General features: G+C 56.2%; 1 protein-coding gene across 8 annotated transcripts in view; it reads left to right on the forward strand.

Moving 5' to 3' along the window:
* Positions 1-23,038, forward strand: part of VAV2 (vav guanine nucleotide exchange factor 2) — a 235,454-nt gene that overhangs the window by 150,416 nt on the left and 62,000 nt on the right. For all 8 annotated transcript variants that reach the window (XM_005580493.4, XM_005580495.4, XM_074016056.1 and 5 more), the window contains exon 4: positions 10,746-10,814. In XM_005580493.4, the coding sequence (XP_005580550.1) occupies positions 10,746-10,814 (69 nt within the window). The remainder of the gene's footprint in view (positions 1-10,745; positions 10,815-23,038) is intronic.

Raw genomic sequence — 23,038 nt, forward strand, 5'->3', positions numbered from 1 at the left:
TTGTGTGCTGCCCTCCCGCAACAGACCCCCACTGGCCCAAGGAAGGAAACCGCTGTGTTCAGGGAGAGGGAAGAAAAGGAACGGTGTTTCCAGTAGCTGACAGAGCGTTCCATGTTCACAGGAGGAGCTCAGAGCTGTCCTGATCAGGGGCTGCTGAGGAATCAAGGAGCTGTCTGGGGCCCTCATGGGCACCTTTGGGCACAGAGTGTTGACCTGCAGGCCTGGAGTCTGGAAGCGTGGGCAGACCCAAGCCTTGCCTGTTTCCTCCTCGTGAATCAGACCTGTCGTGTCTGGGTTCCCCTGCCATAGTCCTCATCAGTCACTCTGTCCACCTTTCTCTGCCCAGCATGACTGAGCTCGGTCGAGGGTCCTCAGGCCAAGGCCAGGGGGACAGCTGGGGCTCTGGCCCATCAGTGCCCAGTTTGGAAGCGTCCTGATCCCCGTCCTGCGTCTGCAGGGAGGGTACCGTAGCTTTCGGTTGGCAGAAGTGAGACGCACGGAGGCCTGACCCACAGCTGGGTGGAGCAGCCGTGTCGGGGCCTGGGGGTGCAGGCCTCAGCCCTGGAAAGCCCCTGCCGGCCTGTGGGCTGCAATGCCCCTGTCCCAGAGCCTCCTCCCTCAGCCCCATTCCCTGATGGACAAATCCTAAGTGTTTGTCCCGGGGGCTTCCTGCCAAGCCTGGGCAGGTGTCCCCTGGGAAGAGGCCTGGCATGGAGCAAAAGGCAGAGTGGCTTTGGAAGCTCTGCGCGCTCGCCGCAGAAGGACGCCCCGTGGGCCACTGGCCGTTTCCTTCCAAACCGGTGCCAGCAGAGATTCCCTTACGAGAAGCGTATTGGAAAATAAAAATATATATTATGCTTTGCAGCTGCTGAGAAGTCACATTCCTCTGTCATCAGCAGCCACGCCAGGCCCCTTCCTCTCCCAGACAAAGTAGCATGGGCAGGGAACCAAGCATTTCTTTCCGCCTGGGAGATCCGTGTCTTCCTCTGCCTTGCCGGGGTTCTGGAAACAAGGGCAGAAGCAGCCTAGCTGGATTTGGGGGTCATGTGGGGTCACTCCTCTAGGGCTCTGGTGTATTCACCATCTCCCCTGGTGAGCTTGGAGCTGGCCACACCCCCGCCTTGCTGGACCTGCCATGGCAGACGTCAAGGTCACTGCCGGGGCTATGGCAGTGGCCGTGCCTCAGTGCCCCCACCTTCCAACCTGCCACCCCATGGGGGAGAGACCCTCCTACTTCCATCCCGACTTTGGTTTCAGATCCTGGTAACCACACCGGGCCAGCCCATTGGTCACTCTCAACTCCAGCCCCATGAGACTCCTGCCCCACCTGGCACTTGAGTCTTCATCTACCCTCTGCCCAGGCTGCCTCCTCCAGCCCCTAAACGGTGCCCATGTCCATCATCACCTTCCCCCTCTTTCCTTCACATATCACGTCTGAGGCAGGTGGCTTGTCTGAATATTACAGTGAGTGAGCTGAGGCCAGGGGATGTAGGGCCCTTAGTAAGCTCCTAGCTAGGAGGTTTGTGGCCAGGGCTCCTACCCCAGCCTGTCTTAAACAAAGCTGGAACTCTGGGCCAGGTACAGTGCCTCACACCTGTAATCCCAACACTGGGAGGCCAAGGTGGGAGGATCGCTTGAGGCCAAGAGTTTGACACCAGCCTGGACAATATAGCAAGACCCCATATCTACAAAAAAATACCAAAAAAACCCAAACAAAGTCAGAACTCTGAACTCAAAATTAGACTTTACTCTTCACGCCAGCTCCGTTGCCACCTCCTACGAGAAACCCTTCCTGGTTTCCCCAGGTTCAGACTCCCTGCCACCCTGAGGTTTCTCTGCATGCTCCCTGCACCCCTCGGCCCTGTGCTGCCTTCATGCTGGGTGTGTCAGGCTCATCTCCGACACTGGCATCCCCGAGCCGGGTGTGGCCATGGGTGGGATGCCGGGTTCGACCTGGCCTCCTCCCATTGTGATAGCCCTTCTGGGCTGGGTGGGATGGCGCCCTGAGGAAAGAAACGTGATCTGTGGGCTTGTTTTGACAGTTGGAGCTGTTTAGCAGGGGAACCGTTTCTAATAAGCGAAGCCCTGGTGTTTCAAGGCCTCCCTGCCAATTAGAAGGCAGCACCCAGGTGACTCCCTCAATAATTAAACGGGCCTGGCGGGTCCTCCGGGCTGCGCTGCCTGATGTGCCTTTCAAGTTTGCCTGGCTGCTGTTTCCCTGGCACACAGTGCCAAAAGGGCTATGGCCCGGCTCCCATGCCCTGGGCGTGGGGTCCCATGGCCCCCCAACCTGCGCTGTTCTCTTTCTCCTCACCATGGCCTCCGCCTGGGTGAGATGCCCCTGCACCTGGTGGTGTTCCAGTGCCAGGCCGGCGCCTGGCCCTCCCAAAGCCTGATTCTGAAGCTGGTTTCAGAATTGGAAACTGAGGGTTAGCCAGCCGTCCCCCCCACCCCAGTGTAGTGTCAGCACATAAATGCAAACACTGTTGTCTGCCATCTGCAGGACTAAAGCGGCCAACTTGTCCCAGTTTAAGCACCAAAAGTCCCGCATCCTAAGAAATCCCTGTCCCGGGCAAACCCGGACAAGTAGATGTCAGTGCTGGTCACACCTGGCCTCAGAGGCCGAGGGCGCTCCCTTGGGGCCATGAGTGGGTCTCGCCCTCCAGGATGAAACTCAAGGCTCTGCCTGTTCTCTCGGAGGGCTCCGGCTGGGCGAGGAGCACCAGGGTGGGTCAGGTGGAACAGCCTCCCTGATGCACTGCTGGTGCACACGGTCCTTGGCAGTCACTGTGCGGGGGACTTTTCTTCTGTTAGTCGGGTCCTACTTTCTTTCTGTACCGGCCAAGTGGAGGCATTAGGGACTGTCTCAAGCCTTGGATCCTTCACCCGAGATGTCAGCAGAGTGTGGGAAACAAAAACCGTGTCCCAGACTCTGTGCATGACGGCTGGATGAGCCAAACACTGATTTCTGTACCTCCTGGAATCTTCAGTCCCTTCCAGGATCCAAACGTTCATTTAGGGCTGCGTTCTTGTTCGGATGTACTGTGGGAGGAAGTGCTCGGTGGGGTGCCCTGCCTGAGCCATGGCAGGGCCGGGTGGACCATCTGTGGCGAGCGGGCGCTTTTCCAACTGTGACCCAGGAATTGGTCCCACTGCGGCTGGCTCTGGAGGCAGAGTGGGTTCAGAGGCTGAGCTGGTGGAAAGCGGAAGGGGAGAGACCCGCGCTGGTACATGCAGGATGCTTGCTAGGAGGCTTATGCACCATCTCCCTTGGTCTTAGCAATCGCTGCTACCCGCCCCCATTCTGCAGTTGGGGAAACTGAGGCTCAGAGACGGGCAGAGCCAGGGCTTGGACCCAGACCCATTACCTGCAGAGGCCTTGCTCTTAGCTTTCCCCACAAGGTCTCCCCTCGAGTGAGCACAGTTGAGGTGCTGGGGTCCGTGCTGTGGCTTCTTCCTGATGTTATCTCCGGGTGTTTGGGGACGGAGCCTGGGAGCTGCATCTTGGCCCCAGGCAGGGCTGTCTGTGGACACTCACTCCAGGATGAGACGCACACCTGCTGGGTGGATTCGCTCTGTAAGAGGCAAGAGGGGCTTCCCTGCTCTGAGGTGGCAGTAGCCCCTAGGGAAACAGGGCCGGGACTCCAGGGGTACAGGAGTGGCCACGAACCCTGCATGATGGAGCCCCGGAGTCCGCTCAATATGCAGAGGAGGCCGCTGCCAGATGAGGTCAGCAGGCCCAGTGCTGCATCCAAGCTGGTTTTGAAGCGCTTGAGTAGAACCTGGGGCAGTGGTGTTGTGGGGGCCCAGCCTTCTCTCCCTGTAGCCGCTGCTGTTGTGGAATCTTAGATCAGCACCAACAAGGGGACGTGTTCCCCATTGAACCCCACATGTGAGGCCCCACAGTCCTCATGGAAGCACAGTAAGATGTGAGCTGTCCGGCTCATCCCCTAGAACTTAGGCACCTGCCACCTGCCTGGGAAGGAGGGCAGCTGTGTTTAGGTTCCTCTCTTTGGCTACTCTGGTCTTTGTCTTAAAAAGCAAATCTGGCTGCCGGCTCCTCAGGGCCTTCCAAGAAAGCGAACCCAAGCTGTCCTCCCTCTAGCTGAGATCCTGAGGGTCTGCGCTGACACAGACCTGTGCTTGCTACCCTCAGCCTGGAGACCCCTGAGCGTCCAGTGTGCCCCTCCCTCCAGACTGTGGGGCCACCAGGCAGCTGTAGGCACAGTGGCACAGGTGGTGCTCTGCAAAGGCCATCTTTTCACAGAAGTCCCGAAGGCAAGAATAGGAGCCTGATTTATTATCCCAAAGCGAGATTCAAGCTGCTCCTTCTCCTTGAATCGGTGACAAATGGCCACCCAGGCCAGCCCCACGCGGGTGCACCGTAAATCCCGGGGGAAGGACAGGAGGGGAGTGAAGGAGCTCTTTGGAAGCAGGAGCTATGTTTCCTCCGCTCTTTCTTCGGGGTTTGGATTTGGGCACCCCGTGGGGTGTTCTATTTCCCGGTCTGTGTCCTCTGGCTGGTGACTTATCTGGCCGTGGCACTGGGACTGTGATTGTCCTGCCCAGAATTGAGCTAACTGGGGAGGCCTATTGGGGGCTGGGGGAGCTCCTTGAGCAAGCAGTGGCTCAGGGGCAGGAGTGGGGAGTGGGTGCTGAGGAAGCTTGGGGAGTGGGATTGGACGGGTTGTTTGGGAGGAGCGGCTGCTGTCCAACGGCAGGCTCTGCTGGGGATTTCTCTGCACTGTGGCTTCTCTGCTTCCTGTGCGGACATCCGGTTCGTCCTCTCCGAGGCGCAGTGGGAAACTCCGCTTCCCGAAGCCAGGCGCGAGGAAATGCAGGCTCAGGAAGGCTCTGGTGGGAGGAGAGGGATGCAGCCACTCCTGGGGAACCAGGATGACTGCTCTCAGGACAACTTCTGGATAGGCTCGGGTTGGCCTTGTCTGCTTCTCATGCCCTGCTCTTAATGAGCAAGGCAACACCACAGGGCAAGGTGTGGGTAAGGGACACTGGGGAAGTGCGGGAAGGAAAATCAGCTGGTGCCTGAAGATGGCCTCGGGGGTGGGGAGGGGAGTTGGGGGGTGGAGCTAGGCCTTGTTGCAAAATGACCACAGTCTCCACTCGACCCACCCCCACTGGGCTTTAAGTTGCAACTGGGATGTGGCCCCAGAAACTCTGCTCAGACATTCTCTGTGCAAATGTGTGTTCCACTGTTTAATCAAGGTCACTGTTACAAAGTCCCTACTGAGGGGGGACTTGAATACCTCTGTGATGTCTTACAAGCTCTCCATGAAAATACCTCTTCATATAGGCCGGGCGCAGTGGCTCACACTTGTAAACCCAGCACTTGTGGAGGCCGAGGCAGGCGGATCATGAGGTCAGGAGTTTGAGACCAACCTGGACAACATAGTGAAACCCCATCTCTACTAAAAATACAAAAAATTAGCTAGGCATGCTAGCGGGCACCTGTAATCCCAGCTACTTGGGAGGCTGAGGCAGGAGAATCGCTTGAACCCGGGAGGCGGAGGTTGCAGTGAGCCGAGATCACGCCATTGCACTCCAGCCTGGGCAACAATGTAAGACTCCGTCTTGATCAAAAAAAAAAAAAAAAAAAAAAGAGAGGCCGGGCACAGTGGCTCACGCCTGTAATCCCAGCACTCTGGGAGGCCGAGGCGGGCAGATCATGAGGCCAGGAGATCGAGACCATACTGACTAACATGGTGAAACCCCATCTCTACTAAAAATACAAAAAATTAGCCAGGCGTGGTGGCGGGTGCTTGTAGTCCCAGCTACTCGGGAGGCTGAGGAAGGAGAATGGGGTGAACCCGGGAGGTAGAGCTTGCAGTGAGCCGAGATCACACCATTGCACTCCAGCCTGGGTGACAGAGTGAGACTCCATCTCAAAAACAAAATAAATAAATAAAAATAAATAAAATAAAATGCTTCCTTGGATCTAATTTGACGCTGCCGTTTCAAGGGGGTAAAGAGCAGCCTGAGAATATCTGACACCCACCCTTCTGTCTACTTATCCATCACCCACTAATCCCACCCACCAACCCTCTCATTTGTTCATCCGTCTACTCATCCATCTGTCTATCAACCCACAAAGTCCAACTACTCTCTCATCCACCTGTCCTCCCAGACATCCATCCATGCACTAATGAATCCAGCCACCCAACAACCCATTTATCTGTCTTTCCACCCACTTACTTACCCACCCACCCATCTATCACTCATCCACCCATCCCACCAACCCAGCCATTTACCCATCTAGCTACTCATCCATCCTTCCATCCATGCATCCATGTATCAGTTCATCCAACCACCTGCCCATCCATCCATTCATGCATCTGTTCATCCATCCGTTCATCCATCCACCCACCCATCCATTCATCCATCTACTCACCCATCCATCCATCCATCCATCCATTCATCCATCCATCCATCCATCCACCCACTCACCCACCTATCCATTCATCCATCTACTCACCCACCCACCCACCCACCCACCCACCCATCCGTCCATCCGTCCATCCATCCACCCACTTACCCACCCACCCATCCATCCATCTGTCCACCCACCCACCCACTTACCCACCAATCCATTCATCCATCCATCCACTCAACCATCCACCCACACACGCAGGCACCCACTCAGCCAGCCAGCCAACCATCCATCCCCCCCATCTATCCACCCATCCACCCATCCATCCATGTACTCATCCATGCCTTTCTAGCTCCAGGCACTGTGCTAGGCAGAGGCTGACCCAGGCTGAGAGACTGATCAAGGCTTCCCACCTGCAGTAGGGCTTGGATTCAGCTCTGAAGGATGTTAGCACTTGGGTGAATGGTGGGAGGGCAGGGGACTGAAGGCAGAGAGCAGAGCAGGTGCAAGGGCCAGAATCAGCATGGGCGTAAGGGGTGTAGGGGGAGTGGAGTGAAAGGGGACCGGGACCTGGTGAAACTTCCTCTAGTCTCCTGCGTATTCCTGCCCCAGCGGCCGGGCGCTAAGGCCCCACATGGTCCCTGACAGGCTGCCTCCCTTTCCTGCTCTTCCCCTCCTGGCAGAGCCTTTGTTGGGCTGTGGCAGAAATTAATTGGATTTGCAGCTCCATTCTCAAGGGGATTTGTGGCCTCAAATAGGGATCTTAGAATAAAAGTGGTAAAGATTTTACGGGCAGCAGTATAATTCTTTGGACTTTAACATTCCTGCTTTATCTCCTCTGGGTCGGGCAGGTAGAGGAGATGACAGGAGGGGTTGAACAAGACACCGAATGAAATGCAGGGAAGGAAAATTTACAACAACCACAGCTCAAGGTCAGGTTTTTTAAAAGACAAAAGGCTTTTTTTTTTTTTAATTTATTTTTTTGAGATGGAGTCTCTCTCTGTCACCCAGGCTGGAGTGAAGTGGCGCAATCTCGGCTCACTGCAACCTCCGCCTCCCGGGTTCAAGTGATTCTCTTGCCGCAGCCTCCTGAGTAGCTGGGATTACAGGTGCGCACCACCACGCCCAGCTCATTTTTTTGTATTTTAGTAGAGACGGGGTTTCACCATATTGGTCAGGTTGGTCTCGAACTCCAGACCTCAAGCGATCCACCCGCCTCGGGCCTCCCAGAGTCCTGGGATTACAGGTGTGAGCCCCTGCACCTGGCCGACAAAAGGTTTTGAAATGACTGTTGTGCCTTATTTTAGTGGGCTCTCACTTTCTGTGTTAGGAAACAAGAATCCGAAATCATCATGGCGAGTGGGGCTTCCTCACGAGGCTTCAGAAGGCAGTTTTCTTGGACAGCGGAAAGTGCCCTGAGTGAGGATGATACTAGAAACACTAAATCGCAGCTGCCGTTGTTGGACCCCACTAAGTCCAGAGCATTCTGCCGTCCTACAGCTGCCCTTCCCAGCAGCCCTCTGAGAAGACACTATTACTTCCATTTTCCAGGGGGAGAAGGCGGACACTCAGAGAGGTTTAGTAGCTTGTCCAAGGTCCCAGGGAGCAGGGGATGGGGCCTAGGGTTCACACCTGGGTTAGCCCAGCTCCAAAGCTTTTCCTCTCCTTCGCTGCCCCCGGGCTCAGCTCTCCTGGCAGGGCAGGTGGGTTCTGTCTGAGTCCCAGGACTGATGGAGGAGTAGAGCCCTGTGTTAAGAACGCTGTGCTTCAGGGATAGGAGAGCTTTGATTGATGAGTGATGTCTGCCTGGGCGCAGGAAGAGTGAGAGGCAGGTGTGTGTGCTCACTCACTGTTAGGGTGGGTCTCCTTCGAAGTGTGAATGCATCTCTCGGTTGGCTTAGCAGGGCGGGTTCTGGAAGTACAGTCCCCGAATGGCCGTCCTGTTGATAATCCAGGATTCGATGGGATGCCCCGTTTCCCTAAACTGTCGCCCACACTCTGTGATCAGATTTGAACAAGAACACAACCTCAGGAGTTTGGTATTTTCTCTTCCCTCTCTACATTCTGCGTGAGAAAGCACGTTCATACTTTGCCACGATGTCATTTTTTACATAACATGCTTTTATAGGAGATGAGTGGGGTTTAAAATATTTACTTACGATGAGGACACATTTTCATAATGAGAGTTTTGATTCTGTTTTTCTTTATTATGGAGTCATACCCATCATCGCTGAAAATTTAGGAAAAGCAGAAATGACTGATGAGGTCAGAGACAGGCATGGCTGGACGTAAGCGAGGGGCTGGCGTGAGAGCGGGGATGGCCCAGGGCCGGTCCTGGCAGCGGGGTTTCATGCTGAAGGAAAAGAAGGCTCCACCTCTGGGTCCTGAAGCCACATCTCAGCCTGGCAGAGCCTCCCTGGCTCCTGGCCCCCCACGTGCTCCTGTGCTTTCCGGGGTCACCCGCGTGTGGGCCAGTCCCTCCAGGTTGTGGCTTCTCAGCCCCACCCCCATCAGTTGCACGGGGTCTGTGTCAGCCTGGGGCTCTGCATATCACGGGAGGAGATGGATTCCTTGAGGGGCTTCTTGGCCGTGAATGGTGCTGTGTCAGCAACGGAGCCCTGGTGGGGAGGATCTCGTGGCAGCCTCAGCTCTGCCCGTGACCCGAGACACGCACCTCCTCTGGGGGATGCGGCTGTATGGTGGTGGGTGGAAGGAGGGAGAGTGGCTGGAGCAGAGAGCCGAGCTCACCCATGCAGAGGTCAGGCCTGGCCGTGCTGCCCCCTTGGACACGGGCTTTTACCAGGAAGCCACAGGGGCACGCTGACCAATGGCCTGGTGGGTCTGGCTTGGGGGCCTCCGATCTGAGACCTAGTCCCTGCAGGTCTGTGACAGAGCCAGGTAGGACCCAGGCCTCCAGCTCACAGCTCAGTGGACTCCCCCCTGCCCCTTCCGCAGGAACACAGGCCCCCAGCCTCCAGGCGGGGCAGGGCTGCCAGGATGGACTGCGTCCCTGCTGGATCTCGGGCTGAGCAAATGTCAGCCTGACCCCAGGCAAGGAAGCAATCCCAGCTGGCATCTGGGCCCAGGCAGCCCCCCGGCTGGGATCTCCCATCCCATCCTTAGTGACAGGTTTCCTACCAGAACACGCACCCGGGGGCTACACGGGGATGTTTGGTTTAATTAAGGGGTCTTTCAGGTCTCCTGTAGAGATGAGTGGATTTGGCCCATAGCCTTGAACCAGCTGCAGCCCCCTCTTCTGGGTGTTTGATCTGCCTCTCCTCCATCCCATCCCTCCCTCCCCTCCGCCTCTGCCCCCTCCCCGAGGCTGGCCCGGCATTTCAGCTCTGAGTGGTTGGCCTGTGCTGGCCCAGGCTCGCCTTGTGCAGGGAGGCCTGTAGACTCGGGGCTACACCCATCTGTCTGTCTGCAGAGGACGGAACAGAGCGATGCTTTGGGTCCTGTGGGAGGAAAACCGCTTCCTTCCATCCCTCCAGGTTCTTGGGCGGGTTTATGAATTGAATTGACATAAGACAGATGAACAGGAGAAAAGCCATTATAATTATATACGTATGCATGAGAGTTCCACAAAAATGAGACGCAAGAAGAGCCCAGATGATTAAAGTTTATGTGTATATATATATTTATATACCATCCTGAACTAAAGAAAAGCAGCAGGGTTGGGGCGTCTTGGGGGCGGAGGGGGAGGGGGAGCAGCGCCACGTTCCTTCTGGGGCGTCCCCATGGGCCTCCTGCTCCCTTTGTAGGAGGGGAGGCTGCAGATCCATGCAGAAGGTTCCGAGGGCTTTTCATTTTCGGGACTCTCTTCCTGACCTCAAGCCAGGGGCTGGTGGGTGGGGTGGGTGAGCCCCTACCCTTGGTGCCTCAGAACTCACCCCTCCCTTCTGGAGTCCCCTCCTGCTTCCTCTCCTGCGGGGACTGAGCTGGCAGCCCTCCCACCTGCCCACCAGGAGGTGTACGAGGAGCCTCCTCTCCACTGCGAACCCCCCGGAAGAGGGAGTGCGGGTAAAGGGGAAGGCAGGTCGCCAGGCAGATGAACGCCTTCTGCAGCCCTGACCTGGGCCTCTCATCTGCCCACTAGACACCCAGAGCCCGGAGTGTACGTGACACTTTCCTTGCCCCCTGGCGAGCTGGGCATGGGTCTCCTCTTGCCCTACGGCCCAGTTGGCTCGTTCTGTGACTCCGATCAGTGTCCGCGCACCCGGTATCCTTCTAGAGAGTGGACAAGAGCCCCTTTGCTCCTGGCCGGGCCACACTGGGCTCTGCCGTGGGGTCCAGCTGGGGTCCCACTGGCCGGCAATGCCGGGACCTGCTCACCTCCCTCTCGCCTTCTCTTTCGCAGGCCTTTTCCCTCAGAGGAGACCACAGAGAATGACGATGACGTCTACCGCAGCCTGGAGGAGCTGGCGGAGTAAGGCAGGGGGGTGGGAAGAGGGGAGGAGGGAAGGAGGGAGGGGCGGGGAGGTTCCTGGTGGTGTCCAGAGAGTCAACAGGAAACATGGCAGCCACAGTGCAGGCAGAGCTGGCCCTGGCTCTTCCCACCGGGGTGTCTCCTCATGATGGATCATGGCGTGGGCTGCCATGCTGAGTGGGAAGGCATGCATCTGAGAGGCCTGAGAGAGATGAGCAGATCTTCACACCCCTTGTACATTCTAGAAGGCTGCCAAGCCAGTCTAATGGCTGGCCCAGGTGTTGGCCTGTTGCCCTAGCAGGGTCCTCCATGAGGGCTTGTCTCTGCGAAGCTGTGGGGCAGAGAGGGGGCCTGCTCAAAAGGCGGCCCGGCTATGCTCCCCAAGCCGGGTCGTGAGGAGGGATGCCGTGTCGTGAGGAGGGAGCGGTGCTACCAGAAGCAGAGGCCCCTGGAGCCCAGGCTCAGGGCACGGGAGTATGTGGGCTCGGGGTTGACACGTGGCCCAGCAGGCACTGCCCTGCCTCAGTGGACCCGCCTCTGCTCTTCTCTGTGTCCACCTCATTCCTCCCTCTGAGAGGCCTCTGCTCCACCCAGGCACTGCCCAAGCCTGGCCACTGCACCAGGGCTGCAGCCCCACCGGGACCCGTGGGAATCTGTGACCAGGGTGCGATCATGTGACCTGCTCCGGGAGGAGGGAGGTAGGAGGGTAGGAGGAAGGGGCCTCACCTGCAGGTGAGGGACCCAGGCTGAGACCTAGCGTCCTTGCTGGGGGCTCACAGCCTGGCTCATCCACCGTCCTCCCAGGCCACCGGGAGATGGTGCCTTCGGGCTTCCTTGCTGCCGGGGGGCCTCTGGAGCTGTTTGACAGCGGCTTCTGTGTTCTTAGCTCAACCACAGTTTCTCCTGGGAAGACTCTTAGGGTTTCTCTCTCCCTTCATCTTGGAGCACAGACTGAGAATGGCAACCAAGAGAGGAGTAAGCGGGGGAGCCGCGTGTACTGCGCACCTGCTGTGTAGCCTGGAGCTTTGCCTGTCTTACTGCTCAGCCCACATCCAGAGCTGTCTTCAGGTTGCAGGGCCCAGGAAAATACTTCCCGCATGATCCCTGTCTATAGACACAATTCAAGTCATCCCCAAATCACGCAGCGCCACACTGGCGGCCCAGTCTCATGCACTTCTGTGAAAGAAATTCCTCACCCACCAGCTGCAGTAGCTGCCATCAGCCCTTCCCTTTGATGCTGGGCTGGCCACGGGGTCCTGGGGAAATCCCACTGGTCAGACTCCCAGAGCTCCTCCAGACATCCGGTCGGCCCCACGTGGGTCTGAAGGTTGTAGAGCATCCTGAAGGGGAGAGGTGGGCACAGGGGCCACGCAGGTCACAGCCAGGCCTGGGGCGCCCACCTGGAGGCCACTGTCCACCCTGACCAGCCTCAGGAATCTGAGGGAGACTTCGAAAATTCAAAAAAAAAAAAAAGCTGCTCACTCCTAGAATCCCAGCACTTTTTTGGGAGGCTGAGGCGGGCGGATCACCTGAGGTCAGGAGTCGGAGACCAGTCTGGCTAACATGGTGAAACCCTGTCTATACTAAAAATACAAAAATTAGCCGGGTGTAGTGGTGGACACCTGTAATCCCAGCTACTTGGGAGGCTGAGGCAGGAGAATCGCTTGAACTCAGGAGGCAGAGGTTACAGTGAGCCAAGATCGCACCACCACACTCCAGCCTGGGCGACAAGAGTGAAACTCCGTCTGGGGAAAAAAAGAAAGGAAGAAAGAAAGAAGGAAAGAAAGGAAAGAAAGGAAAGAGAAAGGAAAGAAAGGAAAGAAAGGAAAGAAAAGAAAGAAAGAAAATAAATTCCCAAAACTGCTCACTGCAGCATGCAGGCTCCTGAGACTGACTGAGGGACTGTCCATCTCAACCCTGTAAGGGGGGGAGGAAACTGAGGCTCAGATGGGGCAAGGCTTCTGGCTGGTGGCATGGCCAGAGGGAAGTCCCTGAAGGATAAGCCCCCAGCCCCCAGCAGAGTCTGCAGCCACCCTACTTGGAACCATACCCCAGAGTTGGAACCATAGAGTTGGAACCATACCCCCCGTTCCCCTCCCGGCATTCCGTGCCTTGGAAATCCTTCTCTGCTACGTCCGGGCCAAGGTGTCTCCCACTGTGTGAAACCTCTTGTGTGCCATCCTGGCCAGCGCCCCCTCAGCACCCATGCCTCTGTTGGGCCTCTGGGCTGCCCAAGGGGTGCACCGTGATTAGGGAGTTAAATGCCTGTCCCCTGCCTATCAGAGGGTCAGACCCCGTGTCTTCTCCCTGTCCTCTCCTGGTCCAGCCCTAGCGGGGCAAGCCTTCTGCACGTGGTAGGACGCCTGTACCCACATGACAATGACAGCAACAGCGGACGGTGCTTATGAGCTTTTTTGGGGCTGGGCACTGCTGGGCTTCATTTCCTCGCATCCCCCACTCGCAGTTGCTCTATGAGGTCTGTTCTGTGGTTGTCCTCATTTTACAGATAAGGAAACTGAGGCCCAGAGAAGGGACACCACTGGCCCATGTCATCCAGCTAGTAAGTGGCAGAGCCACAATTTGACCCTAACCCCCCACCACACAGAGCCTGAGCCCCCCAGAGCCTGGGGAGCTCCTGGCCGGTGTGAGGGCAAGTTCCTGACCTGCCGTTTCTTCTAAGTTACCAGCCTGAGGTTGGGGTTCTGTGCTTTCCAGAAACATCCTCAGTGTTTCTGGACAGTCAGCACAGGAGGGCTCCGGGACGATGGGGACCACATCGGCCTTGTGTGGCCCACTCCATAGGAGCCTGGCCAGGCCTGCCCCTACTGGTTTATAGTGCACATTCAATTCTGAGGATTTTTGCCTGGGGAGTCAGGCTAGATCCCAGGTTGCTCATTTACTTTTTCATATTTTTTTTTTTTTTGAGATGGAGTTTTGTTCTTGTCACCCAGGCTGGAGTGCAGTGGCATGATCTCAGCTCACTGCAACCTCCACCTCCTGGGTTCAAATGATTCTCCTGCCTCAGCCTCCCGAGTAGCTGGGATTACAGGCGTGCGCCACCACGCCCGGCTAGTTTTTTAATTTTTAGTAGAGACAAGGTTTCATCATGTTGGCCAGGCTGGTCTTGGGCTCCTGACCTCAGTTGATCCACCCGGCTCAGCCTCCCAAAGTGCTGGGATTACAGGCGTGAGCCACCGCACCTGGCTGGGTTGCCCATTTTCCATCTTTCTCTGCCCATCCTGATTGTGACTGATCTCTTGAACCAAAATGCAAGGTGGAATTCCTCTCACCCAGAAAAGCAACTCCGGGAACGTGTGGCTTTGCATCGCCCAGTAATGTTATTCCCTGACATTAAGACCGAGCCTCCTTAATCCAGTGAGCTCTTCATGACTGCAGTTATTGCAAACGTAAATCATCAGTTCTAAGGAAGGGGAGTGCATCTGAATCTTTAACTTGCGATTTGGTCCTGGCGGCTCGAGTTTAATAAATTTTTTATGTTGTTTTTCCCCCTCCTTCTTTCACTGAAAGGTAAGATATCCTGTACTTTCTCTGTGGACTTGGTGTGGATATTTAGCCATTATGGCAATTTACAAGACACAAACGCATGCCATTTCTTACTTGGATCCTACTTGGGGAGAGAATGTAATTGTTAATTTTCAAGGCTAGAGCTGGGGAAATGGTCTAATCAGAAGCCAGGTGCATTAGTATTATAGTTGAAAGATTCCTTGAATTAGAAAGGAAAGAGGTTTAGTTGACTCACAGTTCCACAGGGCTGGGGAGGCCCCAGGAAACTTACAGTCATGGCAGAAGGGGAAGCAGACATGCCCTTCTTCACATGGCAGCAGCAAGGAGAAGTGCAGAGCAAAAAGGGGAAAGCCCCTTATAAAACCATCAGATCTTGTGAGAACTCACTCACTATCACGAGAACAGTATGAGGGATATGAGGGTCACCGCCTCCATGATTCCATGACCTCCCACCAGGTCCCTCCTACAACACACGGGGATTATGGGAACTACAATTCAAGATGAGATTTGGGTGGGGACACAGCCAGACCATATCACCAGGCACAGGAGTGAGGAGAGGGAAGGGATGTTTGGAGCAGAACGCACCTGTTCTTTGCTTTGGGCCCATAGCCAGATGCCCAACATGAGGGTCACCTTGAATGTCTAAAGGACTCCCCTGGCTACCCAGACCCCAGACATTCTGCAGCTGTTTGGGGGAAAGTCAAACACTGGCTCACAGATGCAGCTGTCTCCCAAGGAATCTGGAAATGTGGTTTTAGGAGACCAGCGACGGGCACCGTGTGAGTGCCTGTATGCTTTCATTCATTCACACAGTCATCGTTCATTCCATCGTCAGCTGGTTCCTAAACACTCTGGTTCCTAAACACTCTCTGTGTGTCAGTCTTGGGACGAGGAGCTGGAAACACATTTAAGATGAAGACACGTTTCCTGCCTCCCAAGACCCAGGCCCCATGGGGAGTATGGAAACCGAAGGACAGTCTCAGCGCAGTGTGGTGGGATTACAGCGGAGCCACGTCAAAAAATAAGAAGGGACAAATGAAACTAATCTTAAGAATGTATTTTATAGGCTGGGCATAGTGGCTTACACTTGTAATCCCAGCAGTTCACTTTGGGATTGCTTGAGGCCAGAAGTTCGAGACCAGCCTGGGCAACATAGATCCTGTCACTGCACTCCAGCCTGGGCGACAGAGCAAGACCTCGTCTCTCAAAAAAAAGAAAAGAAAAATGTATGTTATATTTAACCCAGCATATTCAAAATATTATCTGGGTCACCTTGTGATCAGTATCACAGATCATCCTTGGGCAGCGTATGTTTTGTGGTTGTTGCACTGAGTCCTCTGATCTGGCATGGAGCTTGCACTTGGGCGCAGATCACTGCAGCTTGTAATGTTGTGAGCCGGACAGCCACACATGGCACGTGGCCAGTGGCTGTGTGCTGGGTCGCACGGATCTTGGATCTAGAACATCTTTCTGGGAGCTGGAACCAGTCGCCTCCGTGGGCACGTATAACACTGAATTTACTTTCTCAAGTGCTCTAAGCTTGCTTTTGAGAGCTTTGAATAATGCATAGTCAAATAATAAGAGCAGCTGGTTGAAAAAATTAACACAAAATATTGCCACTTAAAAATGCTTTATCAAGCAAAATAAGCCCAAATGGACGGCCTATTTTTAAATTGCTCTAATACTCAGTACCTTGCATTTGCATAATGGCTTTTCCTTGGCAGGCACCATGCTTCCCTTCTCGTTCCTGCCCCACTCTTGGGGGCCCTGGGCTAGATGCCTGCACTGGGGGGCTCCCAGCCTGGGGTCCAGAGGCAGGTTTGTACACAGAAGAGTGACAGGCACAAGACGGTTGGCTGTGGGAGCAGAGTGGGGCTGGCGGAGTGCTAGGTCAGAAAGAAAGGAAGGCTCCTCAGAAGAGGGGACAGCCGGACCTCGGCACCCAAGGAGGAGCTTGCTGAAGACCGGGGCAGTATTCCAGCACGAGGAGCTGGGCAGGGTGTGGAAGGCGAGGCTGGAGGGCAAGGTGAGGCTCCCCATCTGGAGGCGTAGCTGAGGGTTGTTCCAGCGCAAGTCCGGGATATTGTGCTATTGTGGGACAAGGCTTGGTGTTGGCAAGGTATGGGAATTCTGGAATTTCCCCGGGGACTCACAGGGAGGACCACCCTTCCCCCAGGAAGGCACAGGGCCCACATCAAAATGCCTGCTGTGACCCCAACCTGGTGGCACTGCAGTGACAGTGCTTCTCCGCGCGGTAGAAGGACACCTTGGGTCAGCCTGTGCTGGCTGCAGGGGGTCCAGGAAGGTGGCTGCATGCCGGCGATGCCCGTGCTCAGTGGTCAGCTCCAGTGGGCACAGTGATAGGTGGCGATGATCCTACTCAGTGGTCAGCCTCAGTGGGCACAGCGGTAGCTGGCACAGTGGCTTCTTCCATCCAGCTTCGAGAAACATCCCTCTGATCGCTCTGGCCTGGAGTTCCGGGGTCCTCTGTCCCCCTCCTGGCACTGCAGCCAGCTGTTCCTGGTTCCTATTTTCTGTTCACTGAGGCTGAGCGTGGTCCGCTGCAGTCTGTGGGGGGCCCTGGGAATGCTTCCGGGTCTCGATGGAGGAGGATCTGGAAAGGGCACCCGGATTGGGTGCCACAGAGTGCCATGATGAGTGTGTCTTGCGAGGACACTGGTGCCACTGTGGCAGGGCGGCCCTTGCCTGTCTGTGAATGAAGTAGGCTGCACACCCCAGTCCCCAGCAGGGCCAGGCCGCCTGCCTCTGCCCTCACTCCTGTGGTGCCAGCAGGTCAGAAGCCCCTGAGAATTCTCAGGGGAATTGAAGGGACGCGGGAGAAATCTGAAAGCTCTCACTCGGGGCAGATGAGAGGCCAAAGGAAGGACGTGGACATGAGACCGAGCTTTATTTAGCCAACTGCTTGATCCTGTGTGGCTGGGGGAGGGGTGGTTGGACCTGGATCCTCTTCCTGGGGTGTGCTGCTAGATGTTTGACAGCCAGCTGGTAAATATGCCTCACCAGGAGCATCCTTGTCTGCAGAATGGGGTCCTGTGACCTCACAGGCTGCTGTGGGAAGGCACCCCACCACTCCAGTGGCTGCATGAGGAGGGAGTGATCCCAGACACAGCCAGGCTCTGTCAGGAACCACTTGCCCTCCTGGCTTCTCCCCAGAGAGCCTCTGAGCAGGAGCATCCTTGAGGGGAGAACGGCCCCTGAGTGCCAGCAGGGAGGGAGATCCTGGGGCCGGGGCTCTGGGCGAGGGCGTGGTTGTGAGGCCGGGGCTGCTGGCTGCTTTAGTGTGGCGAGTCGCCAGGGCCCGAGGTCTACCTGGCCTTCCCTTTCCTTTCAAGGGGCTGCTGCTCTGGGTGGGTTAAATGCCACTCAGGGCCTCAGTTTCCCGGTCTCTGAAATGAAAGCGTCCGCCCGGAGGGTCTGTGAATCCCTCTGAGCTTGACGAATCCACAATTTTATGATTTAGGAGCCTGCTTTGCATGACACTGGTTTCACTTTCCTGGGAGCTGAAGTGATTTTCAGGCTTAAACAAACGTGATGGTGACACGGCAGGGAATGTAATTTATCCGCGAATGTAGAGCTGCATGCTTTATTGCATCATAAAATGACTGTGCAGCTTTAAATGTGTCATGTTAGCATCGTTGGGATAATTTTTTAGGATGCATAAAATGTAGAAGGAGTTTCTGGTGTCGAGGAGGTTTGGACGTCTTCTTTCTACGTGGGGAGTGAGCGGGAGCTGCCTGCTGGTGGTGACCTGGGAGGGGAGAGGCCGCGCTTCTCCCACTGGATCCTGCCCTGGGGCCTTGGCCACTCTGTGCTGTGCCGTTTGTCTGCAGGGGGACAAGGAGTGAGGAACAAATCACTGTCTTCTGTGGCCCGCCCTCCCCGCCGTTGTCCTCACCCTGCCCACTTCTCCCAAAGGAGGTTTGTTTAGATACCATCTCCTGAGCTCACATACGTTCATCTTCATGCTGGGAGGTCCATGTTGTGGAGGACACCTGCGTGTGGAGCCCGAGTTCAGCTGGGAGAGACTGGGTCTGGGATGCCTTATGTCCACCCCAGAGGATTGTTTTTCCAAAGGAGACAAGTTTGAAAGCACACGCTTGGCCGGGCGCGGTGGCTCAAGCCTGTAATCCCAGCACTTTGGGAGGCCGAGACGGGCGGCAGGAGATCGAGATCATCCTGGCTAACCCGGTGAAACCCCGTCTCTACTAAAAAAAAATACAAAAAACTAGCCGGGCAAGGTGGCGGGCGCCTGTAGTCCCAGCTACTCGGGAGGCTGAGGCAGGAGAATGGCGTAAACCTGAGAGGCGGAGCTTGCAGTGAGCTGAGATCCGGCCACTGCACTCCACTGTCTCCTGGGTGACAGAGCGAGACTCCGTCTCAAAAAAAAAAAAAAAACCAAAAGAAAGCAGACGCCACGAAAACGGCCCCAGGAGAAACAAGCAAATGAATCCAGCCCTGTTAGACAGCCACCGTCCCCAGGCACACGTAAACCCTGCCCTGGTCTGAAGGAGGCCGGAATGAAGCCCCCCGCCCCAGCGGAGGTGTTGACAGGTGTCCTGCTGTCCCTCCCTGGTGGCCCGAGGCTTGTGCGGGGATGGAGGGGTGGCTGGAGGGATGGAAGACAGGTGGGGTTTCTTAAGGCGGGTGACGGCTGGGACAGAAAGGCCTTTGCCCCGCCAGGTCCTTCATCGACAAGGACACCCGTGGCTGGACTGTGGCATCATCTGCTTGGAGCTGCCTCCCCGATGGCCGTGGTGCCTCATTTGCACAACAGACCCTTTAAGACTGCATGCTTGGCCCCACCCGGGCTTCTCCTTGGCAGCATGTGGCTCCCTCAAATACTGCCGAGGGCTCTTGCTGCTCGGTGTGACTGTGAGGCCAGGCCTGGCTGTGGGGATTGGTTGAATGGAGTGAATGAAGCCAGCATCCCCGGAGGGTGCCTCTGTCAAGACGCTTCCAGTTACGTCTCACTGAGCCCTGCAGGCGGGGCCCTGAACCCTCTGCCTGGACAGGAAGCAGACTGGGCTCTGAGAGAGGCAGGCACCTAGTCAGGGTCACACAGAACTAGGGGGCAGAGCTGCAATTTGAGCCCAGCTCTGTGTCTCCGAGGGTCATTGTCAGACCACCCCTCCCTAACCCCAGGGGTGGCTAAAAGACCCCTGTCCCACAGACCTGGGACCTGGGACTCTTGTGAGCCCCTGCACTTCTCATTCTTGAGACTCCTCTACCTCCTACGTGTGCTATTCAGGCAGCAGCCTCTGGGGCAGACCCTGACAAGCCAGGAGGGCAGGAAGGCTTCCTGGAGGAGGTGTTCATTTTGAAGAGTGCATAGGATTTGCCAAAGTGTGATTTAGGAAACCTGCTCTTGCCCCCTGTGCCAGGCCGGTCACTGCCTTGTTTTGGGCTGGGGTTTTAGGAGTGTCTGGGTCTTTTCTGTGTCTGTTCTCGGGAACTGAGGGCCAATGGGCCTGGCTCGGAGGTGATCCTGTGTACGTAGTTCAGCCTTTCTCGCTCCTGTGGTCTAGACAAGCCCGGTCCCTGTCAGGAGGTGGCTGCGGGACTGCTGGGCGGGGGCTCCCTGTCCTCACCTTCCCTGTTAACGGAGCCATCAGCACTTCCCTGTGGGGCTGGCTGTGGAGGCTGCAGCTGGTTGGGATGAGAGCGCCGTGCTTTCAGGGGCTCTCCCCGCCCCCCTCGGACGTCTTGTTGGCCCCTTGGTACTCTGGCACCACAGTGGGCCCCAGCTGTCTGCAGAGGCCCTGCTGCCATGTGGCTGGGGGCTTCAGTGACCTCGCAACCCTGCTCCCCCACCCCCAGCACTGAGGAAGAGGCCATTTGTTCCTTCTCAGTGGGAGGTGGCAGGGGAGCCCTCTGACGCACACAGAGCAGGCATGCGTGACCACCCCACCCGCTCCACGTTCCCGTGTGTGTGAGAGCAGGTATGGCCTGGGACTTCCAGGGGTTTTCATGTTTAATACCTCGTTAAACTCGAGTGCTTTCAGGACCAATTCGGTCACACCAACTCTCTTAATGCGGTCTCTGTAGAGGGAGGGGACTGGCACAGAAGAGGTGGCTTTAAAGACACACACATTCATCTTGCTGTTTTCCAGGAACGAGTAGACAGCTGGGCTGCAGCCCGAACGAGGGGGCTGCGTTGTGTCTGATGAAGGTCCCTCCCCGCCTAAATCACATTCCTGGTACTCTTCTGGAAGAGGAAGACTTCTCCCTTTTGACATTAATTCCCTGTGCTCAGCATCGACCTGACTGACACACAGTGGCACTTAACAAATATTGCTCTAAAATGAACAAGCGTCCCATGCTGGGTTTTACTGTAGAAGTCCCATCATGTACATAGTATCTCCTATATTGACTGCCCAACTCCTATTCATTCTACAAAACCCAGCCCACAGGTCACCTTCTCTAAGAAGTAGCCCCCACCCCTACCAGGCTGAATTGAAGTTTACCTTCACCAGATGCTTAGTTAGAAAGGACAGCAGGACAGTCTCTGCCACCAACTTTCCCTTGACTTCCTGCTTTTGTTTCTCACTGCCGAGATAAACGCTCCAGATGGGTCATTTGTGAGGGAGCGAAGCACAGAGAGGACACCTAATTAGGCCTGGGCCTGGTGCACTGTGGTAGGAGGAAGGGCTGGGGGTAATGAGGCCCCGAGAGCATTCATGATTCCTGTACTGGAGGATCTGAGCCATAAGTCCATACGCTGTTCGACAGTCCCCGCTCCTGTCCCCTGAGAGCCAGGCCCTGGACTTTGCCGCTTCATCTCAGCCCTCACAACACTTCAGGGTTGGTGCTCCAGCACCCATTTTGCAGTTGCACAAATTAAGGCTCAGAGAGGGTAGGTGACTTGCCGGAGGTCACACAGCATGCTTCACATGGCAAAGGAGGAATTGAAACCGTGTGTTGTGGCCCGGGACATTCCCCTGGGCCCAGTCCTTGTGACCTGGCCCCAGGGGCTGTTCTTTTTTGGTTCCTGAATATTTTTAGATGGTGGGAGGCTCTTTTACTGCTTAGAAAGAATCCCCCCAAAAGAGGGAGTTACGGCCAGGAGGGACAGTCCGGTGGACGGGTCTCCTTCCGGGAATCCAGTAGCCGAGGCCTGTGCAGGTGCGCGCATACATGGCTTGGCGAGCTGGGTGACTCCCATGCCCTCTTTGAGTCCTGGTTTCCCCACCTGTAGAAAAAGCAAGGCCTCCCTCCCTCACGGGTCATGGTGAGGGTCTGCCAGGGTGTGTGAGAACGAGCTCCCTGATGTGTAAAGTGGTTCTTGCCTGCCTGTCTTTCTGTCCATCCGTCCTTCCCTACATGCACACCATCCAGTTCCCAGCCGGCTTCTTCAGAGGCTTGATGCGCCCTTTCTCTGCTGTCCCCACTCCAGCCCCCTGGGGATGAAGCACCTGTGGTGTGGACCAAGGTCAGGAAATGTCCGACTTGGTTTCCTAGTAACACACTAATAGCAGCTTGGTACCCTGCTTGGCGGCATCAGACAGCCCGGGGCCAGTGCGGCGCATCCGAGCCTGTCAGCAGCACTATTTTATGTCCGTCGTAAACACACAGGCTCACCAGGGGCAGAAAGCAGAGTTTGTTGGTTTTCTTTGATTTTCTGTGGGCGGCGGGGGCGACGGCCTCAGCAGCTGCCTTTCTGTAACAGAATCGGGGCAGGCGGGCGAGGCTGTTGGGCTGGGGCCTCGGGGTCTCGGGCAGAAGGTGAAGGTGGCAGGTTTTGCTGTCCCTGGAGGACCGCAGCCGTGTGCAGGGCCCCTGCTGGAAGATTTCAGGCTATTGTGAGGACAAAAATAATGGTCGGGATTTAGCATCTGTCAGCGCAGCTGACTCCCAGAAAACAGCGGTAGCGAGAGGATGAGACAGGGCAGGAAGGAAGGAGGGGTGGTAACTGGCCCGGGGTGGAGGGAGCTGGGCTTGGGCTCGGGTCTGACCTTGAAGGTCCATTCACATCTGGGCTTCCACATTCCTGCCTGGCCATGTCGGGCCTCCTCATGGGCCACCGGACAGAGAAGAATGACCCCTGAAACCCATGAAAGTGACACAGCTGAGCAGAAATTAAAGCAGCACCAACCCCCCCGTCCAACTTTCTCTAGTCTCCTAGGTTTTAAAAAAAATCTGTCATTTTTAATGCTGGCCACTCTGTGTGTTGAGCCCCGGCCCCTGTGCTAAATGCCGTCTCATTGAATGAGCGCCGCCTTCCACCCTCTGGGGTGATGGGCCACGCTCCCACTTACTGAGCACCTACTGTATGCTCAGCCTCTACTGGTCTTATACGTGATGGCTGATCCTTGCAACTGTCCCCCTCCCGTTGCAGATGGGGGAACTGAAGCTTAGGTTATCCTGCCCACAGTGACACAGCTAGAAACAGGAAGGTCTACAAAGACAACCCCAGTTTGCCTCACCGCCTCCCCTCCAGGGGCTCAGGAGCGAGAGTCAAGTTCCTGCCAACAAGAGACCCACTGCGGCCCGCCCGTTCCGAAGTGATGAGGACGGGCCAGCTCTGTGGACCAGACTCTGGTGTGGCATGGGTGTGGAGTTTTTCCACGAATTGTAGCCTCTGATGACACGGAGGCTCCACACACACTTCTTTCTAGCCGAGACACTGATGTGAAAAGGATCAGTGTGTGACATGGCCACCTGCCACACAGCTACGGGAG

This window comes from Macaca fascicularis, chromosome 15, assembly GCF_037993035.2.
Source record: "Macaca fascicularis isolate 582-1 chromosome 15, T2T-MFA8v1.1".
Taxonomy (NCBI): domain Eukaryota; kingdom Metazoa; phylum Chordata; class Mammalia; order Primates; family Cercopithecidae; genus Macaca; species Macaca fascicularis.